Source organism: Zootoca vivipara, chromosome 17, assembly GCF_963506605.1.
Source record: "Zootoca vivipara chromosome 17, rZooViv1.1, whole genome shotgun sequence".
In the NCBI taxonomy this organism is placed as follows: domain Eukaryota; kingdom Metazoa; phylum Chordata; class Lepidosauria; order Squamata; family Lacertidae; genus Zootoca; species Zootoca vivipara.
The window spans coordinates 4,151,639-4,170,444 of NC_083292.1; the positions used below are offsets into that span (position 1 = coordinate 4,151,639).

General features: G+C 45.3%; 1 protein-coding gene across 19 annotated transcripts in view; it reads left to right on the plus strand.

Moving 5' to 3' along the window:
• Positions 1-18,806, plus strand: part of PITPNM2 (phosphatidylinositol transfer protein membrane associated 2) — a 217,622-nt gene that overhangs the window by 177,519 nt on the left and 21,297 nt on the right. For 12 of the 19 annotated variants that reach the window (XM_035098032.2, XM_060269816.1, XM_035098035.2 and 9 more), the window contains 6 exons: positions 741-952; positions 4,584-4,759; positions 6,234-6,404; positions 8,680-8,829; positions 16,619-16,783; positions 17,802-18,011. In XM_035098032.2, the coding sequence (XP_034953923.2) occupies positions 741-952; positions 4,584-4,759; positions 6,234-6,404; positions 8,680-8,829; positions 16,619-16,783; positions 17,802-18,011 (1,084 nt within the window). Of the gene's footprint in view, positions 1-740; positions 953-4,583; positions 4,760-6,233; positions 6,405-8,679; positions 8,830-16,618; positions 17,427-17,801; positions 18,677-18,806 lie in introns of those variants that run through there. The other 7 variants (XM_035098045.2, XM_060269817.1, XM_035098047.2 and 4 more) reach the window with 7 other exon arrangements.

An 18,806-nucleotide genomic window follows, 5' to 3' on the forward strand; every position in this document is an offset into this window, starting at 1 on the left:
TATTAAAATACTCATTGAACAAAACAATGAAAAGAGCAGGTCCTACACCATCTGACTGAAGGATGAACACTGTGGAGGAGGCCTAGTTAATCTCCCAGAGGCCTGGTGCCTAAAAACTGATGGATGGTGGCACCAGGCGTGCTTCCCTGGGGAGAGCATTCCACAAACGGGGTTGGGGGGGGGGGCGGACACCACTGAAAAGTCACATTCTCATATGACAACCCTCTGCACATCCATTTTGTGAAACACACGGAGAAGGGCTGGTAATGAGGCCTGCAGGGTTTCTAAGGGGAGAGAAGGATTGCGATCTGTCAAAACACTAGAACTCAAGAACATCCAATGAAGCTGAACGCTGGAAAATGCGGGACAGATAAAGGACAGTATTTCTTCATGCAGCGCCTAGTTAAAACTATGGAACTCCCTCAGGAAACAGTGGTGGCACCAACTTGAATGACTTTTAAAAGAGTCAGCAGGCTCTTTTGTTCTTACAGCAACAGTGTATTAATGATGTTGATGATGATGATTACACTAAAGCTAATTACTTTGATGGGTGGGTCACTGGCTCGCAACAGTTTGAGGAGCTTGGGGGGTCAAACACTGACATCCGGCAAGCCCAGAGACAGCCCACGGGGCATGTTTTTGGGCTGAGGGTCTTCTCTGCTTGCTTTCCGACGGAGTGTCAACGCGATTGCCCTTTGTCAGGGCTCTGACGCCTAGGCCTTGTGCCCTTCAAATTCCAGGACACTGACCTCTTGTCTCCTGGAATCATTGTGAACAACAGCTACTGCTCAGGGGGCTCCAGCCTGGAAGCCAGCCGCCACCTCAGCCGGAGCAATATTGACATCCCTCGCAGCAACGGGGAGGAGTCCAGGAAGCAGCTGCCGCGGAAGAGGAGCGACTCGTCGACTTATGAAGTGGACACCATCAAGCAGCACCAGGCCTTCCTCTCCAGGTAGGTTTGCCAAGGGAGGGAAGAGTGGCTCATTGGGACTGTTGCCAATAGAATGTGCTTTATAGTATTGTTATATAGTAATTTTCAATTTTCAGATAAATGGATGCTTCTGTACATTTTTGTGGATATGTAAACCAGGTACAGTGGTGCCTCGCAAGACGAAATTAATTCATTCCGCGAGTTGCTTTGTCTAGCGGTAATTTCGTCTTGCGAAGCGCGGTTTGTCGTGGCAAAAGAAGGGGGGGAAATGCCCCCCCAAAATCGTCTTTCGAAGCACAGCCATAGAAAACTTCATCTTGCGAGTCACCAAAAACATCGCAAAATGCTTTCGTCTTGCGGGGTACCACTGTATAGGGGAACTTTTGACCTTCCAGTCATTCCTGGACTACAACTCCCATCAGCCCCAGCAAGCTTGGCAAGCTTGACCCAGTGGTTCAGCAACATCTGGTGGGCCAAAGGTTCCCCACATCTGGCATGTAAATTCCCACCTCTTTAGGGCCAAGCTGCATGTAACATAGGAGATCTGTGATGAGATAAGGACACAGGAAGCTGCCTTTATGGTTCATTTAACCAGAAGAGCTTGGCTTTCTGGGGTCTGAGACTGAGAGGGATCTGAACTTTTTGACTGGAGATGCAGGGGATTGAACCTGGAACCTTTTATAGGTGAAGCATTCAGTACTTCCCATGAGGACCCCCCCCCCCCGGCAAAAAAAAAAACCCCATTTGGAGAGCAAGTGTTTAACTGTTTCCCTGATCTAAGTTTCTCTTCCCCAAAAGGGAGGAAAGGGAAAGAGAGAAAAATACTGAGTGGTCTTGAGCAATTCTCTATCTATCAGCCTCAATCTCTAATTGTGAAATGGGAGTAGCTGTGATCTGCCTTACAAGGTTGCAGAAGAACAGCCATGAAGAGATTGTGAGATGCTGTGTCCCACGTATTTGCTAAGCCTTTTTTTAGAACATGTGAACCTTGGTGGGAGGAGAGGGGCACTCACCAAAAGCTTAACATGCAAACAAGCCTCACCCACAAATACTTTCAAGCATAGCTGCTATGAAATTTGTGTTGTCGACTGTTCCCAGCCTGTGCCGATAAAACACATCTCTCCAACCATGAAGTCATATATTTTATTTATCCCACGTATTTTCTGCAGGGAAAAAGTATCTCTTGGTAATATTAAAAAGATTTAGTGGATTCTGCAGCTTCCGTTTGTATTGCTCTTGGCACTAAACAATATCACAGGCTTGTTGTCTTCACCAGTTCTCCAAACCTTGGAGGGAGTAGGGAATTACATCTCCTTTGCCTCCAGACCCTTTCATGGTTATTAACTCTGCGTGTTGCTCTGTAAATCATGCAGATGGGGCTTCTGGTTGTTTGGAATTTTACACTACACTGAACAGAGGCTGTGGCCCATGAAAAGGAGGAAATTCCCACCTGCCCTTAGGAGATTTGGGACCTAGCCAGTAGGAGACCCGAAACAGTGGGCATTTTTAAAGTCAGGTGTGCTCGGCCACTAAGGGCGTACTTGAGAAGCTGCTGGGAGGCAATAGTTCTTTCAAACTTTGTTACCTTTAGGGAACCTGTTGTGTTGATCCCTTGAGCATCAGTGAAGAAAATTCCTGCATTTCACAGGGGACTCTGGGGACGGAAATGCACTTTTCATGGAGTGCACTGGCTGGGCCTTCTCAATTGTCCCATGTGCAAAGGAGGAGCACTGTATAATATCCCTGATGCTTTCCTGCATCTGTACATTGCAAGGGAAGATTGGTGGCAGCAGGCAAGTTGTCTTTCAACTCAGTAGCTTTGTGCATTGTTAGTAACCTGATCAGCTACCACAGCACTCTGGGACACCCGACAGAACAGTTTGGAAGCCACTTTATTAAAGCACAAGTGTCCAGCAGCCTGCAGCAGAGTGGCAAAGGCAGCAGTGGTTTGTGGCATTCCTGGTGGATGGGAGCAGGAGAGCCTGAGACCCAGAAATGTCACAGTCTCAGAAGTGCTTGGCCAAAAGTCCTGCTACAACTCTGTTAATGTGAAGGGGAGTGATCTGCTCTCCTGACCTTGTTAGGCTGTGGGCAGGATGCGTAGTGTGACATATAATCAATCATATGAGCTGCACAAGGCTTTGTATTACACGTGCTATAAATCTGTGAGTTGATGCATATACATTTTGAGCTGGTCGGTGAGACAGAGGCAGCATGCAAAGGTGCAAGACTCCCTTCCTACCAATTGTGATCTTTCTATTTCTCTTTCCTCTCTTATTGTTTCTTTTCTTTTTTCTTTTCTCCTTTATTAATCCCTTAACACTTGTGCCCCAACAACTTCTTTGAGGAAGGAATAGGTAAGCACCATTCACAGCTTTCCATAATGTAGAGAAATCTAGAACATTGGAGAACCACATGTGGAGAAAAAGGGGGAATCTTGGGCTGTAATCCTCTGCATATTTACTTGGGAGCAAGCACCAGTAAACACATTGGCAATGGCTTTCAAGTAAGCATGCAGGGGATTGCACTGCACATGTCTTAAGGAATATACAGTAGTAGAATACATTTTTTAAAGGTAATGTTATTTTGGACCAACTGACTGCTTAGATGTTCTGCAAACTTTCAAACCTACTATGATCCCCCCCCCCCAATCATTAATGTCAGGAGAAATGAAAACAGCTTTTCTCCAAAATGTCTAGACTGGGGTGGAGAGTGGAGATAGTACAGTTCAAAGCAGGGGTCCCCAGACTACGGCCCGGGGGCCGGATGCGGCCCAATTGGCCTGCCAATCCGGCCCACGACGACCCCCGCCGCCCGCCGCCGCCACCTGCTCTTACGGCGCACAGCGTGGCTGCGCTCTTCCGGGTCGGGAAAAAAGCACCGAAAATCCTTTGTGCGCATGCACAAATGACCCGGAAGAGGTCATTTCTGGTGCACTTCCGGGTCGGGGGAGGCCCATACGCATGCGCACAACGGATTTTCGGCGCTTTTTCCACCCTGGAAGTGCGCCGGCGCGCACTCCCCCGCCTGCCGGCCCGCACAGCCACACGCTTCCCCGTCCTCCGGCCCGCCGCGCGATCAGCGTGGTGGGAACCGGCCCAAACGCCGGTAAGTCTGGGGACCCCTGGTTCAAAGGGTTATAAATGAATGGAAAAGCTAGTTGGGCCACATAGTACATCATATTTATGTCTCTTACATTCTGTGGGACCAATATGGCTGCAACACCTGGTGTTTATATGAACAAACAGTGATGCGTCCCTTCATGACATATGCAAAGAGGATTGATGGGTTTTTTTGTTTTTTGTTTTTAAAGCAGCCTAGGTACCTTGTTTCATTTTGTTTTGTTGTTTTGCTGCTAGAAACAAACTTCACAGCTAATCCTACATGATGTACAGCATCTTGCATAATGTTGGCACAAAATAATTCTTACATTGTGTTAAATGTTTTTCCACCAATTTAAGTGTCCGCAGTCCAGCACTGAATCTACAGTTGTCCAAACAAACATGTTTCCTTATGAGCATCATCCTGTGCGTTCAGAACTCTTAAGAACAGCATGCAACATTAACCACAGCATGATACGCATTCATGGTTGTCTGTCTTGTAGTTTTGCTTTCTTCGCTGTTGCTTACAGTCTGTTTTCTGCTCTCTCCAGTTTACATTCTAGCACTCTAAAAAACTATGCGGGATCAAGGACATCAAGCAGTTCCACTGTGCTGGATGGAGGAAATCTTGGGAAATTTGAGTTTGAGATCACAGACTTCTTCCTATTTGGATCTCCTTTGGGGCTGGTCCTCGCATTGCGAAAAACCGTCATTCCCACTCTTGACAGTAAGTTTTCATGTTGGATAAAGGGGTATTTTAAAATACTTGCAAAATATTTGTACATACTTGTAAAATAATTGTTAAAAGGTTTTGTGAGCAAAGAAGCAAATATGGAAAACTCAAACTATAAAGCAGACAAATGTATGGTTTTTAGAGCAGTGAAGCTATTTTGTAAGCGCTGTAACTACTTCCGAATGTACAGCATCTTTTTCTCTCTGTGTCTTGAGTTCTGAAAAATAATGAGCTGTGTAACTATTCAGCAAACCTGCTTTGGCTAGTGTCCATGATGTCACCATGGCACCCACCTCAAACCCTTGAGCATCTCAACTCTTCAGAGTGCTTCCATTTTAAAAGGGTGATAAATGAGATGTGGCACTTAAAAATTATTCTAAGGCAGGCAGTTTGCATAAATAATGAGGGGTGATGGAGGAAGATTGATGACCAACCCTGAGTTTGCTTGGTGGAACATAGACTTTTTGTTCAAATTGCTAAGCCAGACTTACACTATAAGAGCAGAATCCACTGGGAATTCTATTTGAATGTTAGGTCCATCTTCATGGGAACATGATCATCAGCTCAGTGTTGTCGACATTGACTGGCAGTGGCTTCCTGGGCTTACAAGCAGTGGTCTTTCCCAGCCCTGCCTGGAGATTCTGGAATTGAATCCAGGACCTGCTGCATGCAAAGCAGATGCTCTCCCAGCGGGATACAGCCCTTCCCCTCTGTAATAAGCACCTGTTTGATTTAATAAATGAAATGTTGGTTATGCAGTTACTTCATAATGCTTTAGGAGTATGCAGTAAACAGTATGACCAGGGCTTAGTAAAAACTGTGCACATAAATATCAGCTGGCTTAAATATTACTTACATGTTGTGATTTGTCGAGCTGACCAATAATACTTTGTTTTTGTTTACTTCTTAGCAAAAAATTCTGTATTGCCAACATTAAGAAAAATATTGTGTCAGTAAGCAGCATCACAAGTGTCTATGTCCAGCAAAAACACAGGCATACCTCGTTTCATTGCACCTCGCTTTATTGCGTTTCACAGATGTTTCTTCTTATGAGGATGTGGGTGCAGTTGCAGGCAGCCTGGCTGCTTCCAGGGGAAGGAATCCCACTGCCACCGCTGCCCCTCTTCTGGCCATGGGAGTGGAGCTGCCTAGGGCTGAAGCTGGTTTTTTTTGCCTTCCCACCCCGGCAGCCGGGGGGGGGGGACGACAGTCTGGCTTAAAAGACTACAGCATAGGGTAATCATAACTTTTATATACACTGGGAAACCCAAAAAAAGTTGTGTGGCTCTCTTTATTGCAATATTCACTTTATTACGGTGATCTGGAACCAAACTCACAATATCTTTGAGGTATGCCTGCATAAACAGCCAATGTTGTCAATGTGATGAGATCAGCAGTAAGATGGTAGACTCCAGCTTTAATATCTTGTCTGTATCTTCCACCCCACCTTCCCCTCTCTATTGCTCAGTCTTCCAGTTGAGACCAGCCTGTCAGCAAGTCTATAACCTGTTCCACCCTGCAGACCCTTCAGCCTCACGCTTGGAACCTCTTCTGGAAAAGAAGTTCCACATTTTACCACCCTTCAATGTCCCACGCTACCAGAGGTTTCCTCTTGGGGATGGCAATTCAGCCCTCCTGGGTAAGTCAGGTTTTTGACTCCAGAAGCCACATTGATAAGCCACATTGATAAGTCAGGTTTTTGACTCCAGAAGCCACATTGATAAGCCGCTTTGACTCCAGAAGCCACAAGTGATAAGCCGCTTCGGCCTTCAGGTTGTGGATGCACATGAGTGAAAACCCCTCCACATAGAAAGCCAGCGAGTCAGGAAGAAGGTTAGGCTAAGACCTTCCTTCCCTCCAACATCTAGTTTTCCAACTGGAGGGGATTTTAGTGTATTGAAAAAGCATTTAATCATGGGCACCCTTGTCTGCTGTCTGAAGTAGTATGCCTCATGCACTGGTTTCTCACCTCAGTAAGAACTCAGCCTAAGGTGGCACACGCAGTTACAGAGACCAACAGGCATTTTGGTTGTAGGAGCAGTGCTTGAGTTCGCATTGGAGCTGCTGGGTTGAGTATGCCTGGCAGCTAGGCCACCTCACTGGATTCTGCAGACCCGCCTTCTTACCCCCAGAAGTGTGTGATCTGGCTTTGCTGACTCAGTGCTAAGGGAGGGGCACTTTGCAAAGTTCAGAGCTCCTCCCCTCTCCCCACCATGCAGGGTGTGTGGGTGTTTTCACTACAAGATTAAGCCTCTCCCAAACCTATTTGCTGACATGAGTCATGATAACTTCTCAACAAAGTAGCCTGAGAACTGTGGTTTTGAGATGGAGATAAGAGAAGAGATGGAGATAAGATAGAGTTGCTTGGCAACATGAAACAGTATTTTAGGTTAATGGGCGGAAAAGGCCACAACTTTAGTGGTTACAGAACGTGAATGGTATTGGCTTAGGCATTGGAAACCACACGACTATATCTGACTCCTGCCCGTCTGCAGGAGTCTTGGAAGGATTAACCACCAGTAGGGGGAGCCCTGCTGATGCACATCAACTAGGAACTCCCCCAGGGTCACCTGCTAAGTCCCTAGCGCCCCCCCCCCCCGTCTGGGGCTTCGGGCATAGACCACGCCCCCTGGATTCCTTTTACGGAATACCCTTGAAATAGGAGGGGTAGGTGATGGCCACTACCTCCCCTCACCTTCAACCTAATACTCCATTGCCTAACCACCTAACCTTACAAAGTTGGGATGATTTGCTACAAAGTAGGTGAAAAACCAAATGGTCGATGCCAATTTGCCAAGTGGGGAAAAATTCCTACCAGGCCCCTTGGACAACCAAGGCAACCAACTGAGGTCCATAGCAAGTCAATAAAGAAAGAGCCTAACCTAAGGGCCGGAGGGCGGGAGAACTGACCAAGCAGGGAGAAAACAGGGGCGAGTCCTCGGCCGCGGGCAGTTTAAATAGCTCGCGTCATGCCCCTTGACCACCCACTCAATCACCTCGCCCAGGAATAGAATATTTGAGACTTGGTGATAATTGGCCATGGTGGCCAGTTCCAAACATGGTTTTTTAAGAAGCAGTTTAATAACCACCTCTTTAAGGGGTTCCAGGAAGACCCACTCACACTCCACCACTCCACAGAGCCCATTGCCCAGCCCGTTCTGGCTTGCTTTTGTGGGCCAGGATGGGCAAGCGTCGATAAGACAGGTGGTTTAACTCATCCAAGCAGCCTGGCCAGGTTGAAATTGATCCCATAAATGTGACTAGACAGAGTGCTGGCACCCTCCCTCCCCAGCCCTGCCCCACGGTGAAGTCTGCCTCCCTCAAAATTTGAGCAAATTTTATCTACAAAAGACTTTGCTTTGTCTGCTTATTCACACTTCCTCTTGTCCTGCTCTTTTCCCCAGGGAAAACTGCACTTTAGTGCTCAATTGAAGCAAACAGCAATCAGGTTTTCCAAACATTTGTTCCAGTTTAGAGCTAAAGAGCAGGTTTTCCATGGCAATGGAGCAGGACAAGGGGAAAACTGCTCAGACCCATGCTGAGAAAAAGTGGGTCACTGCTTGGAAGTGTGCTTTCTAGGCACAGGACAAGCAGAAATGTGAGCAAGCCCTGGGTCAAGCAGGTGTGAAAAGGTGCTGACATCTCTTATTTCTGGCAGGGAGAAGTGGTTCAGCACCTCCTTCCTGATTCTCTGCTGTAAGCCACAAGCACTCCACCCTCTTAATGCCTGTTCAGACCTGACCGCCATCACATCTACCCTAGAGCCCTTTGGTTTTCTTTCTTGTGTCTGAGTTCCTTTAGGGAAGGTCCTGAGCTATTGTTGACATCAATTCTGAGGTCTCTTGTTGTTACACTTTCTGTGGTTTGTTGTTGTTTTTTTGCCCCTATTTGTTTTCTTCCTCATCTGCTTCTAGTTGAAACAGTCCAGAGCAACCCTGTCCTCCTCGTAGAAAGCAGCCCACTGGTTGCTCTCCAGAACCACGACAGCTTCATGGAAACCAGTATCCCTGTTCCCATCCTGAATTGGCAAGATATTTCCAGTAAAAATTCTGGATTTGCTGAGTGTGTGTAACGTGCCCTTCTCCCTCCCCATACTGTCTTGTGACATATATTCTTGGGATTGTGGGTGATGCTTGATAAACACCTGGTTCCCTGCCCCCAAGGATCATGAAAGCTTTCCCTACTGCCTTAGTGGCCAGGTTGATTCCCCCAGGACAAAATTGGCAGAGGCAGGGACAGTATTCTTTTCAGAGGAACAACTACCTGTACAGAATGTTACACAGAATTTTTCAGATATGGTGCACACAGCAAAAATAGGAAACAGGCAAATACAAAAACAGGTACCGTAGCAATTTTATGTTTAAAATTGGGAGTAATACAGTGGTACCTCGGTTTAAGTAGACAATTGGTTCCAGAAGTCTGTACTTAACCTGAAGCATACTTAACCTGAAGCGAACTTTCCCATTGAAAGCAATGAAAAGTGGATTAATAGGTTCCAGACAGGTCCATGGACTATTTAAACTGAAAGTACTCAAACCGAGGCGTACTTAAACCGAGGTATGAATGTATTCCCTGCCCCCCCTTTTTTTTTCCTTTGGACACTGGTACCTGAAGAAGAACTCTGTGTTGCTCAAAAGTTCACCTCCAGCACCTTTAGCATTAGTGGATACCACCATCTGTTTGGTATACCTCCCTTTCTGATAAGTGACAAGCAAGCAAAGCAACCCTCTTTTCTCCCCTTGGCCATGCATGCCTGATTCTGCAGGGGGTGGAGGTACACACTGTGCGCAAGGTGATGCCCGCTGAGCCGAGAAGAACCAATTCACACCTCCACCTCTGCTTGGAGATTTTTTTAAACGTCCTTTGCTTGCATCCAACCTAGCTCACACAGACAAGCTTGTCCAAGGTGCTCAACACAAATGTTTGCAGTTTTTCATGCTGCTGCTCAGTCCATTTTGGAGGGGTTTGTGTGTGGTTAGGTGCAAAGTTGCACACTGATGTTCACAGTGATTAGACATTTCCTATCTGGGCAGGAAGAACCAAGTGGCCCACTGCAAGAGGCAAGGGAGGTCATGTGATGCTACAACAGCAAAAAAGGAGAAGGTGAAAATCCCAGTGACTCAGCATTTAGCTGACTCATTATCCAGCTTGCAGTGCTAGGGGAAGGAAGAGATTCCTCTCTGCACTCCTAGTTCATTTCCACTGCTAGGTCTTGCACCTGAGAATTCATGACTTTGTGTTAAATGTCTCTGATTAGGGTGGCCATCTGCCCTACTTTACAGAGGACAGTTCTCTATTTGAAGGGCCGGCCGGCCCAATCCAGCTCAAAGATAAGGAGCCCTAAGAAGGGAGAGCAGCAGAGGGAACCTTGAAGTTGTCCATCAAAAAACTAGCAGCACTGTCTTCTCTACTAGGATGCAATGGTACTTTAGTCACTATTTCTGAATTTGCATCTGTACATATAAATTAGCATATACAAATTTTATCCACCAGGCAATTGGATGACAAGTGTTCCCCCTGCTGTTTAGGATATGCATGCTTTGCGTTCCCTAGAAGTTTAAACTCCCTAAAGGGCTCTCTGGTGGTAGTCACCCAGCATCCCTTTTATAGCACAGGAAGGGGCTGGCAATCTCCACTTCCCCCACACCTCTCCTGTGGTATTAAAATCCCTGTAAAATCGCACTGCTTGGTTATGCGATATGTATCTACTCTAGGGGGCCAAGGTGTGGAGTTCCTCTGCCAAGCAATGCGTGCAAAAATGAATATAGCTATCGGTAGGATAAAATAGGAACAAAATATGCATATATTTGTGAAAATAGCATACAAAATGCATTGTTTTAGGAGAAATTACATTGCAAAAATGCATTATATCAGAAGAAATTCATACTAAAATGCAGATTAATTAGCATGAAGACTTTTTAAAAATCAGAAACCGCTGTGGAAATGTGGGGAACTCAAAAGTGGAAAAGAGATTGAAATTGGCAGATTTGCCCCTCCCTAGGCAGCTCCTGGTCATGTGGAGGTCTAAAAGCAGAAGGAAGTTCCCTTCATCCTCACTGGAGCTCCTTTTGTAGGAACTTCTTTCATGTCCTGAAATATGCTCAGTTTCCAAATATGCTCAGCATTAAGTTTAGACACCAATCATGTACAGGATTCAACATTTGTGTGGGAAAGCTTTCAAGACCTTGGTGCCTCTAATGGCTTCTGCTTCCAAAATCGAGTCTCCTTTTGTTGCTGATTTTCTGCCTGGCTGCATTTCTTTTCAAATTTTGCATCAAAGGGGCATTTGCAAGATTGCGGTTGACTTGTGGAAAATTATTGGAGTGGATCGTTCCTCCTTCATACTTATTTTCAAAACTGTGCAAATCACAGCTTTTAGGAAGCAAAGTAAAGACCTCCAACTAATACCTGATGCTTACAGAGGATGCATGATGATTGTTGATTAGTCCCCCAATAACATCTAATAATTTTAGCACCTGATGGGATTTTAAATGAGTACCATTTTATCTGCTGTTTCTACCGACTGCTTTTGTTTTTATAGAGTTTATATGGTTTTAAAACCTTTATTGACTTCTAAAACAGCATGGAACTCGTTTATTTGTGCACTGAAGGGCAGTATATCAATTTAGAAACAAACACTGAAAGATTATGCATGCTGTGATGTCATTGCACTTTTCGGTGCCTGTTAAAAATATTCCTGTTTAGACAAGCCTACCCAGATGCTTAGAAAGTTGAGGTAATCTTAATCTGCTTTAGTATTTTGATTTTTGAATGTTTTAAAGGAAGGTTGTAAACTTCTCTTGATTTTGCTGTTTTATCTTTTGTAAACAACCTTGAGGGTTGTTGTTTTTTTGCAGCCAATGGGTGTATAAATTTTATGAAAATGAAATAAAAAATGAAATAAAATGAAATAAAAAATGAAAACATCCTTCCCACTTCTAAAAGCCACGGATGGCTAAAAGCCAAAAGTGTGGTTACAGTGGAAGGTTTTTGCCCGCCGCCTAAATATATATAATAATGGCACCTGGCAAGGCCCAAGATTGAGAATGCGCGAGATGGAGATGGAGAATGCAGCAGTCTGGTTCTTCTCTTAAGCTAAGACTCAGGAACAGGCATCCCCAAACTTTGGCCCTCCAGATGTTTTGGACTACAATTCCCATCTTCCCCGGCCACTGGTCCTGTTAGCTAGGGATCATGGGAGTTGTAGGCCAAAACATCTGGAGGGCCGCAGTTTGGGGATGCCTGCTCAGGAACATAGGAAGCTGCTCTGTACTAGGTCAGACCATTGGTCCATCTAGCTCAGATCTGTCCACATTGTCTGGAAGCAGCTTGCCAAGATTTCAGGCAGGGATCATTCCCAGGCCTACCTGGAGATACTAGGGATTGAACTGGAACCCTCTGCAGCCAAAACAGATTATTCTACCCCTAAGCTGCACAGTTCCCCCCCCCCACAAGACACAGTCTCCCCTGCCCTTTTCACCCTAGCTCTACGAACACTGTTTGTATTTAAGAGCATAAGGCAAGGCTGCTGAATCAAACCAATGCCTATCTATTCCAGCATCCTGTTCTCACAGTGGCCAGCCAGATGCTTGTGGGTAGCCTGCAAGCCGGACAGCAGCACTCTGTCCACCTGCGTTTACCAGCGGCTGGTATTGGCTCTATCAGATTCACACAGAGCCATCTAGTGGTAGGAGGGGGAACAATTTCTTATGGGTTTGGATTTTTATGTCTACTACATCTTCCCCCTATGGATTTGTGGTACAGGTCATATACCGTTAGCTGGAAGAGTTTGGTTTCTTTGCCATTCTATTTTTGAATTACATAATCTTTCTTACCTGTGTTAACTTACTAACTTGGGATCAGAAGCTTTGATGTACCAGAGTGGACTGTCCTGGAAAACAGATGCAGGTCGGAATGAGGAAGATTGCCCAATACTGGGGACAGACGGCTGGAGAAACATGACGTAAAAAGCAGGAGCCATGCTATTTCTCTGGAACTATAAAATCAATTCCATGGCCTCACCACAGGCACCTGTGATGTCTCTACACAAATGTGCAAAGTATAGGAAACAAGCAAGAAAAACTTGATTTCTTAATACAGGATGGCAAATATGACCTAATAGGCATTACTGAAAACTGGTGGGATGTGACTTGTGACTGGAATGTAGAAATTGAGAGGTAAAACCTGCTCAAAAGAAAGGAGGAGTAGCAGCAGTGCTTTTTTTCTGGGGGGGGGGGAACGCAGGGGTATGCATACTCCTAAACATGTTGTGAATCTTTGTACTTTTGTCCATTTACTGTATTTATTTCCCCCGATATGAACTATAAAATGGTGGTCTTCTTGAGTCAAAATGAGAGCACACCTCTCATTTTTTTAAGGAAAAAAAGCACTGAGTAGCAGAATTATATGTAAAGGATGTATACAGTTGGGAAGAGATCCATGGAAGGAAGAATATATGGGTAAAATATGTAGGAGATGGAAACAACAGTGACTTTACTGTGGGTGTCTGCTACAGACCTTCAAGCCAGGCTGAGGACTCAGATTATGCCTTCCTGGAGCAGATTACCAAACAGTCAAAAAGGAGGGATATAGGAGACCTCAACTATCCCGATATCTGCTGGAAGCAACAAGGGGATCATCTCATCTTGGACCCAGACCTCACCAACAGGGAGAAACTGATTGATGAAGTTGATGTACTGGGAACTTTGGGAGGAAGTGATCATGTCCTCTTGGGTTTCATTATACAGAGGCAAGGGAAAGCTGTGTGTAGTCAGACATGCACACTGGACTTTAAGAAGGCTGATTTCAAAAAGCTTGAGGAACTACTGGGTGAAGTCCCGCGGTCAGAAATACTCAAAGTGAAGAGAGTCCAAGATGGATAGGAGTTTCTTAACAGTGAAATACTGAAGGCACAAAGGCAGTCAATTCCAACAAGAAAGAAAAGTGGAAGGCACCTAAAGAAACCGGTGTGGCTACATAAGGAGCTTACAGATGAGCTGAGATTTAAGAAGGTGATGTGTAAGAAATGGAAGAAAGGAGAAATCATGAAGGAAGAGTATACACAAGTAGCCAGCAGCTGCAAGGAGGTCAGGTGGGCCAAAGCTCAGAATGAACTCAGACTTGCAAGATAGTTAGGTTAAAAATAATACAAAAATGTTTCTTCAGCTGTGTTCAAAGCAAGAGGAAGAACAAGCAAGTAGGTGGAGAAATTGAGAAGATGGAGAAGGCAGAGGTGGGTGGCAGAGAAGGCAGAACTGCTGAACATCTCCTGAAAGGGAAAGCAATGCCTATCCTGGTGATAAAAGAACAAATTCCACTGTCAAACAGCTCTTACTGTCAGGAAGTTCTTCCTAATGTTTAGGTGGAATCTTCTTTCTTGTAGCTTGAATCCATTGCTCCGTGTCCGCTTCTCTGGAGCAGCAGAAAACAACCTTTCACCCTCTTCCATATGACATCCTTTTATATATTTGAACATGGTTATCATATCACCCCTTAACCTTCTCTTCTCCAGGCTAAACATATCCAGCTCCCTAAGCCGTTCCTCATAAGGCATTGTTTCCAGGCCTTTGACCATTTTGGTTGCCCTCCTCTGGACACGTTCCAGCTTGTCAGTATCCTTCTTGAACTGTGGTGCCCAGAACTGGACACAGTATTCCAGGTGAGGTCTGACCAGAGCGGTATACAGTGGTACTATTACTTCCCTTGATCTAGATGCTATACTCCTATTGATGCAGCCCAGAATTGCATTGGCTTTTTTAGCTGCTGCATCACACTGTTGACTCATGTCAAGTTTGTGGTCTACCACGACTCCTAGATCCTTTTCACATGTACTGTTCTCAAGCCAGGTGTCACCCATCCTGTATTCGTGCCTTTCATTTTTTTTGCCCAAGTGTAGTACTTTACATTTCTCCCTGTTACAATTCATCTTGTTTGCTTTGGCCTAGTTCTCTAATCTGTTAAAGTCATTTTGAAGTGTGATCCTGTCCTCTGGGTTATTGGCTACCCCTCCCAATTTGGTGTCATCTGCAAACTTGCTCAGGATGCCCTCAAGCCCATCATCCAAGTCATTGATAAAGATGTTGAATAAGACTGGGCCCAAGACAGAACCCTGTGGCACCCCACTAGTCACTACTCTCCAGGATGAAGAGGAGCCATTGATGAGCACCCTTCGGGTTCAGTCAGTCAGCCAGTTACAAATCCACTGAATGGTAGCATTGTCTAGCCCGCATTTTACCAGCTTCTTTACAAGAATATAATGGGGCACCTTGTCAAAGGCCTTGCTGAAATCAAGATAGGCTATATCCACAACATTCTCTTCATCTACCAGGCTTGTAATTCTGTCAAAAAATGAGATCAGATTAGTCTGGCATGACCTATTTTTCAGAAACCCATGCTGGCTTATAGTGATCACAGCGTTCCTTTCTAGGTGGTCACAGACCATTTGCTTAATGATCTGCTCTAGAATCCTTCCTGGTATTGATGTCAGGGGTCCCAATGGGTCCCAGCCAACAAAATGGCTGGGGCAGGTTCCACAGGAGGGATGCACTGGGACAACCGATCTCAGTGATCACGGGTAGGAGGAGGAGTTACACTAAGACCAGACCACGTCATCTGGTACAGCTTCATCTGGTACGCAGGCTGAGACCCTACCTGCCTGCGGACTGCCTCACCAGAGTGGTGCATGTTCTGGTAATCTCTCGCTTGGACTGCTGCAATGCGCTCTATGTGGGGCTGCCTTTGACGGTGACCCGGAAACTACAAATAATCAAGAATGTGGCAGCTATACTGGTGACTGGGAGCAGCCGCCGAGACCACATAACACCAGTCTTGAAAAACCTACAATGGCTACAATGGCTTCCAGTATGTTTCTGAGCACAGTTCAAAGTGTTGGTGTTGACCTTTAAAGCCCTAAACGGCCTTGGTCCAGTATATCTGAAGGAGCGTCTCCACCCCCATCATTCTACCCAGACACTGAGGTCCAGCGCTGAGGGCCTTCTGGCAGTTCCCTCACTAAGAGAAGCCAAGTTACAGGGAACCAGGCAGAGGGCCTTCTCGTTAGTGTCACCCACCCTGTGGAACGCCCTCCCACCAGATGTCGAGCAGAACAACAACTACCAGACTTTTAGAAGACATCTGTTTAGGGAAACTTTTATTGTTTGATGGATTACTGTATTTTAATATTTTGTTGGAAGCCGCCCAGAGTGGCTGGGGAAGCCCGGCCAGATGTGTGGGGTACTAATAAATTATTATTATTATTATTATTATTATTATTATTATTATTATTATTATCCCTATTCTAGAGTGTAGTCTCAATTCACATGCTCTTGGGAGTGCCATGCATGAACTTAGAATGCATCCTAGTTATAATTTGCACCCAAAACTCAAATGCAGCTGATCAGTAAAGACGCCATTAATGATGTTTGAATGGAAGAATCCCTGGGGGGCTTCTGAAAGACCCTCTGCCCTGATTTCCCAGAAACACAGTTTGTATCTACATTGCTCTGTATATTGGTGTGAGCCCATCTAATAGGCAACTCAGGGTCTCAGTCACATATTTCTGTTTTCTTCCAAGGCAATTATTTTGTTTATGACTACAGAGCTGCTGGACCTTTTTTATGCTTATTTGTGCTGGTGTTGGTTTAATTTTCCGATCTGGGTGCTGTTGAAATGCTTATTCCATCTAACCAGCTTTGAAAGATTTGATTTGACATCAGTTGTGGTGGTTTTCTGCCTTTTCTTGGTGTGTTTTGCATGTTTTGCTTGATTTTATTTGATTTTTGCACCCTGTTCGTCTCACCATGCTCTATGTCCGTTTGGTCTAATATTTTTGATTTCCCTGTTTCGTCTCTGTAGCGGATGTTGTTCAGTCTCATGGTGGCGTCTTCATGGAAAGTGCATCCCCTTCAGCTCCCATTTCAGCCCCCCAATTCAGGGGCTTCCGGAGAGCCAGCGAGGCCAGCATTGCGAGCCAGGTCTCGGGAATGGCAGACAGTTACACTGCTTCCAACATAGCCAACAGTAAGTGTTCCTTCCCCCTGGAAATGTCGTCCTTTCCCACTAGCTCCCCTACACCAGGTCTCTGAGCAGCTTGAAGGGTTGACCGATATCCTGTCCTGCTTCATTCTCGTCATTGGGATTCTGGGGTCTCCAGACTGCAGGCCTAAAAGAACAAGCATTCTCATCTGAAAAGAAAGAGAGTCGGGGCTGCAGTCTGGTTTCACTTCAATGCTCCTTCAGTTCTTTTAATACTTATTTATTCAAAGTGCTGTGCATGCATCATCTGATTGAAATCCTCACACCATCCCTGTAAGGTAAGTCAGTGTTGTTCGCCTCCATATTGCAAATGGAGAGATTGGGGGGTGAGCTAGAGTGTCTTGCCTAAGGCCACGTCACCCGGACACAGGCAAGAGTCAAACCAGGGGCTTGCCGATTCATAGCTCACGTTTCTCTAGCCATTATTTCTACACCAGCTCTTTGCATCTCAGGGATCAGAAGCTGGAGCTGTTCCACATCTGAAATACATACACACACACTCACAGAGGTACACATGTAATACTTTCTAAGGCTGTCACCTCATTAAAGTTGATAATACTATGGGTTTGAATTAATCAGTTGCAGAGTTAAATATTTATTAGGGTTATGACTAAAATACTTTTACTTTTTTAAGAAAAGAAAAAAGTCTGTCCATAAACTTCTCCATCCTACCTGCAAGCAGTATTTGAGACAGTGGTGGGGGTTGGGGGGGCAGTTAGGGAAGGAAATGACTGGATCCTTAGATCATTGGTGTGGATGGTGCTGCCAGGAAGAACCACAGGTTGCTAGGAGCAGAACTAGAGGTTCCCCTTGATGTGCATAGTGTCTGTAGGGGAGGGGATTATAGCTGTTGCTTAAACAGCCGGTGCTTTTCCTTCATAGCCCCATCACACTACCAAAGGACAAAAATTAAGTTGCATTCTTTGCGTGACTTGTGTTTTAACAGGTGTGTGTTTTGTTTTTGTTTTGTCTTTCCCCCTACCGTTTTAAATGTTCCTTTTAGAAAACAAACACCATCTCACCCACTCCAGGGGGTTTAGCCTTTTAGCCCTGCTTGCCCTCCCACACAAGGCCCCCCCACAACCCTCACCCAAAAGGCATAGGGCACCTAAACCTGAAATTTCCCAGAACCCCTTAGGAAGAAGGGTTGGGAGCTCCTCCCATTGGGAAGTGGATGCCATTCTACAGATCCCGGACCTGGACATCAACAAAGGTATTCTGGAGAGAGACAAGGGGAGCAAGATGCATCACTGACTAACCTCCTCTGTCACTCTCTCCAGAGCCAAATGGGTCTGCTTTTCATGGGACTCCTTCACCATCTTGGCATAGTTTAAACAACACTTGCTTCCACTCTGCTTTGATGACTAACTTTCTTGCCTCTAACAAGCCACCTCTGTAGTGCACACTCTGATTAATTTTAAAATCCTCCACAGCACTTGCAGTACTGTTGCTGCTGTTTCTTAGGAGGAAGCAGCTATTCTTGACTGTCCTGTTCGGAGGATCCCAAAATCACAGCTGCAGGCCATAAATGCTTTGAACTGCAAATAGAAAGCTGGAACACCTCCGCTTATGAGATGGCTTTGGCTTGAGAGTAGTAATAATTGCAAGTTTGTTTTGATAACTACTCATCTCTTATGTCAGAATCTGGGGGGAAGGAAGTCTTTTTTGGCAGGATTTTCCAGAAGTTTTGGTTTTCTTGCTGGTCTGGTACAACACAATCTGTTCTATGATGGTTACAGGTAGGTAGCCGTGTTGGTCTGGATCGAAGTAAAATAAAAAAATTCCTTCAGTAGCACCTTAAAGACCAACTAAGTTTTTATTTTGGTATGAGCTTTCGTGTGCATGCACACTTCTTCAGATACAGTGAAATGGAAGTTTCCAGGCACTAGAAATGGAAAACTTCCATTTCACTGTATCTGAAGAAGTGTGCATGCACACGAAAGCTCATACCAAAATAAAAACTTAGTTGGTCTTTAAGGTGCTACTGAAGGAATTTTTTTATTTTGTT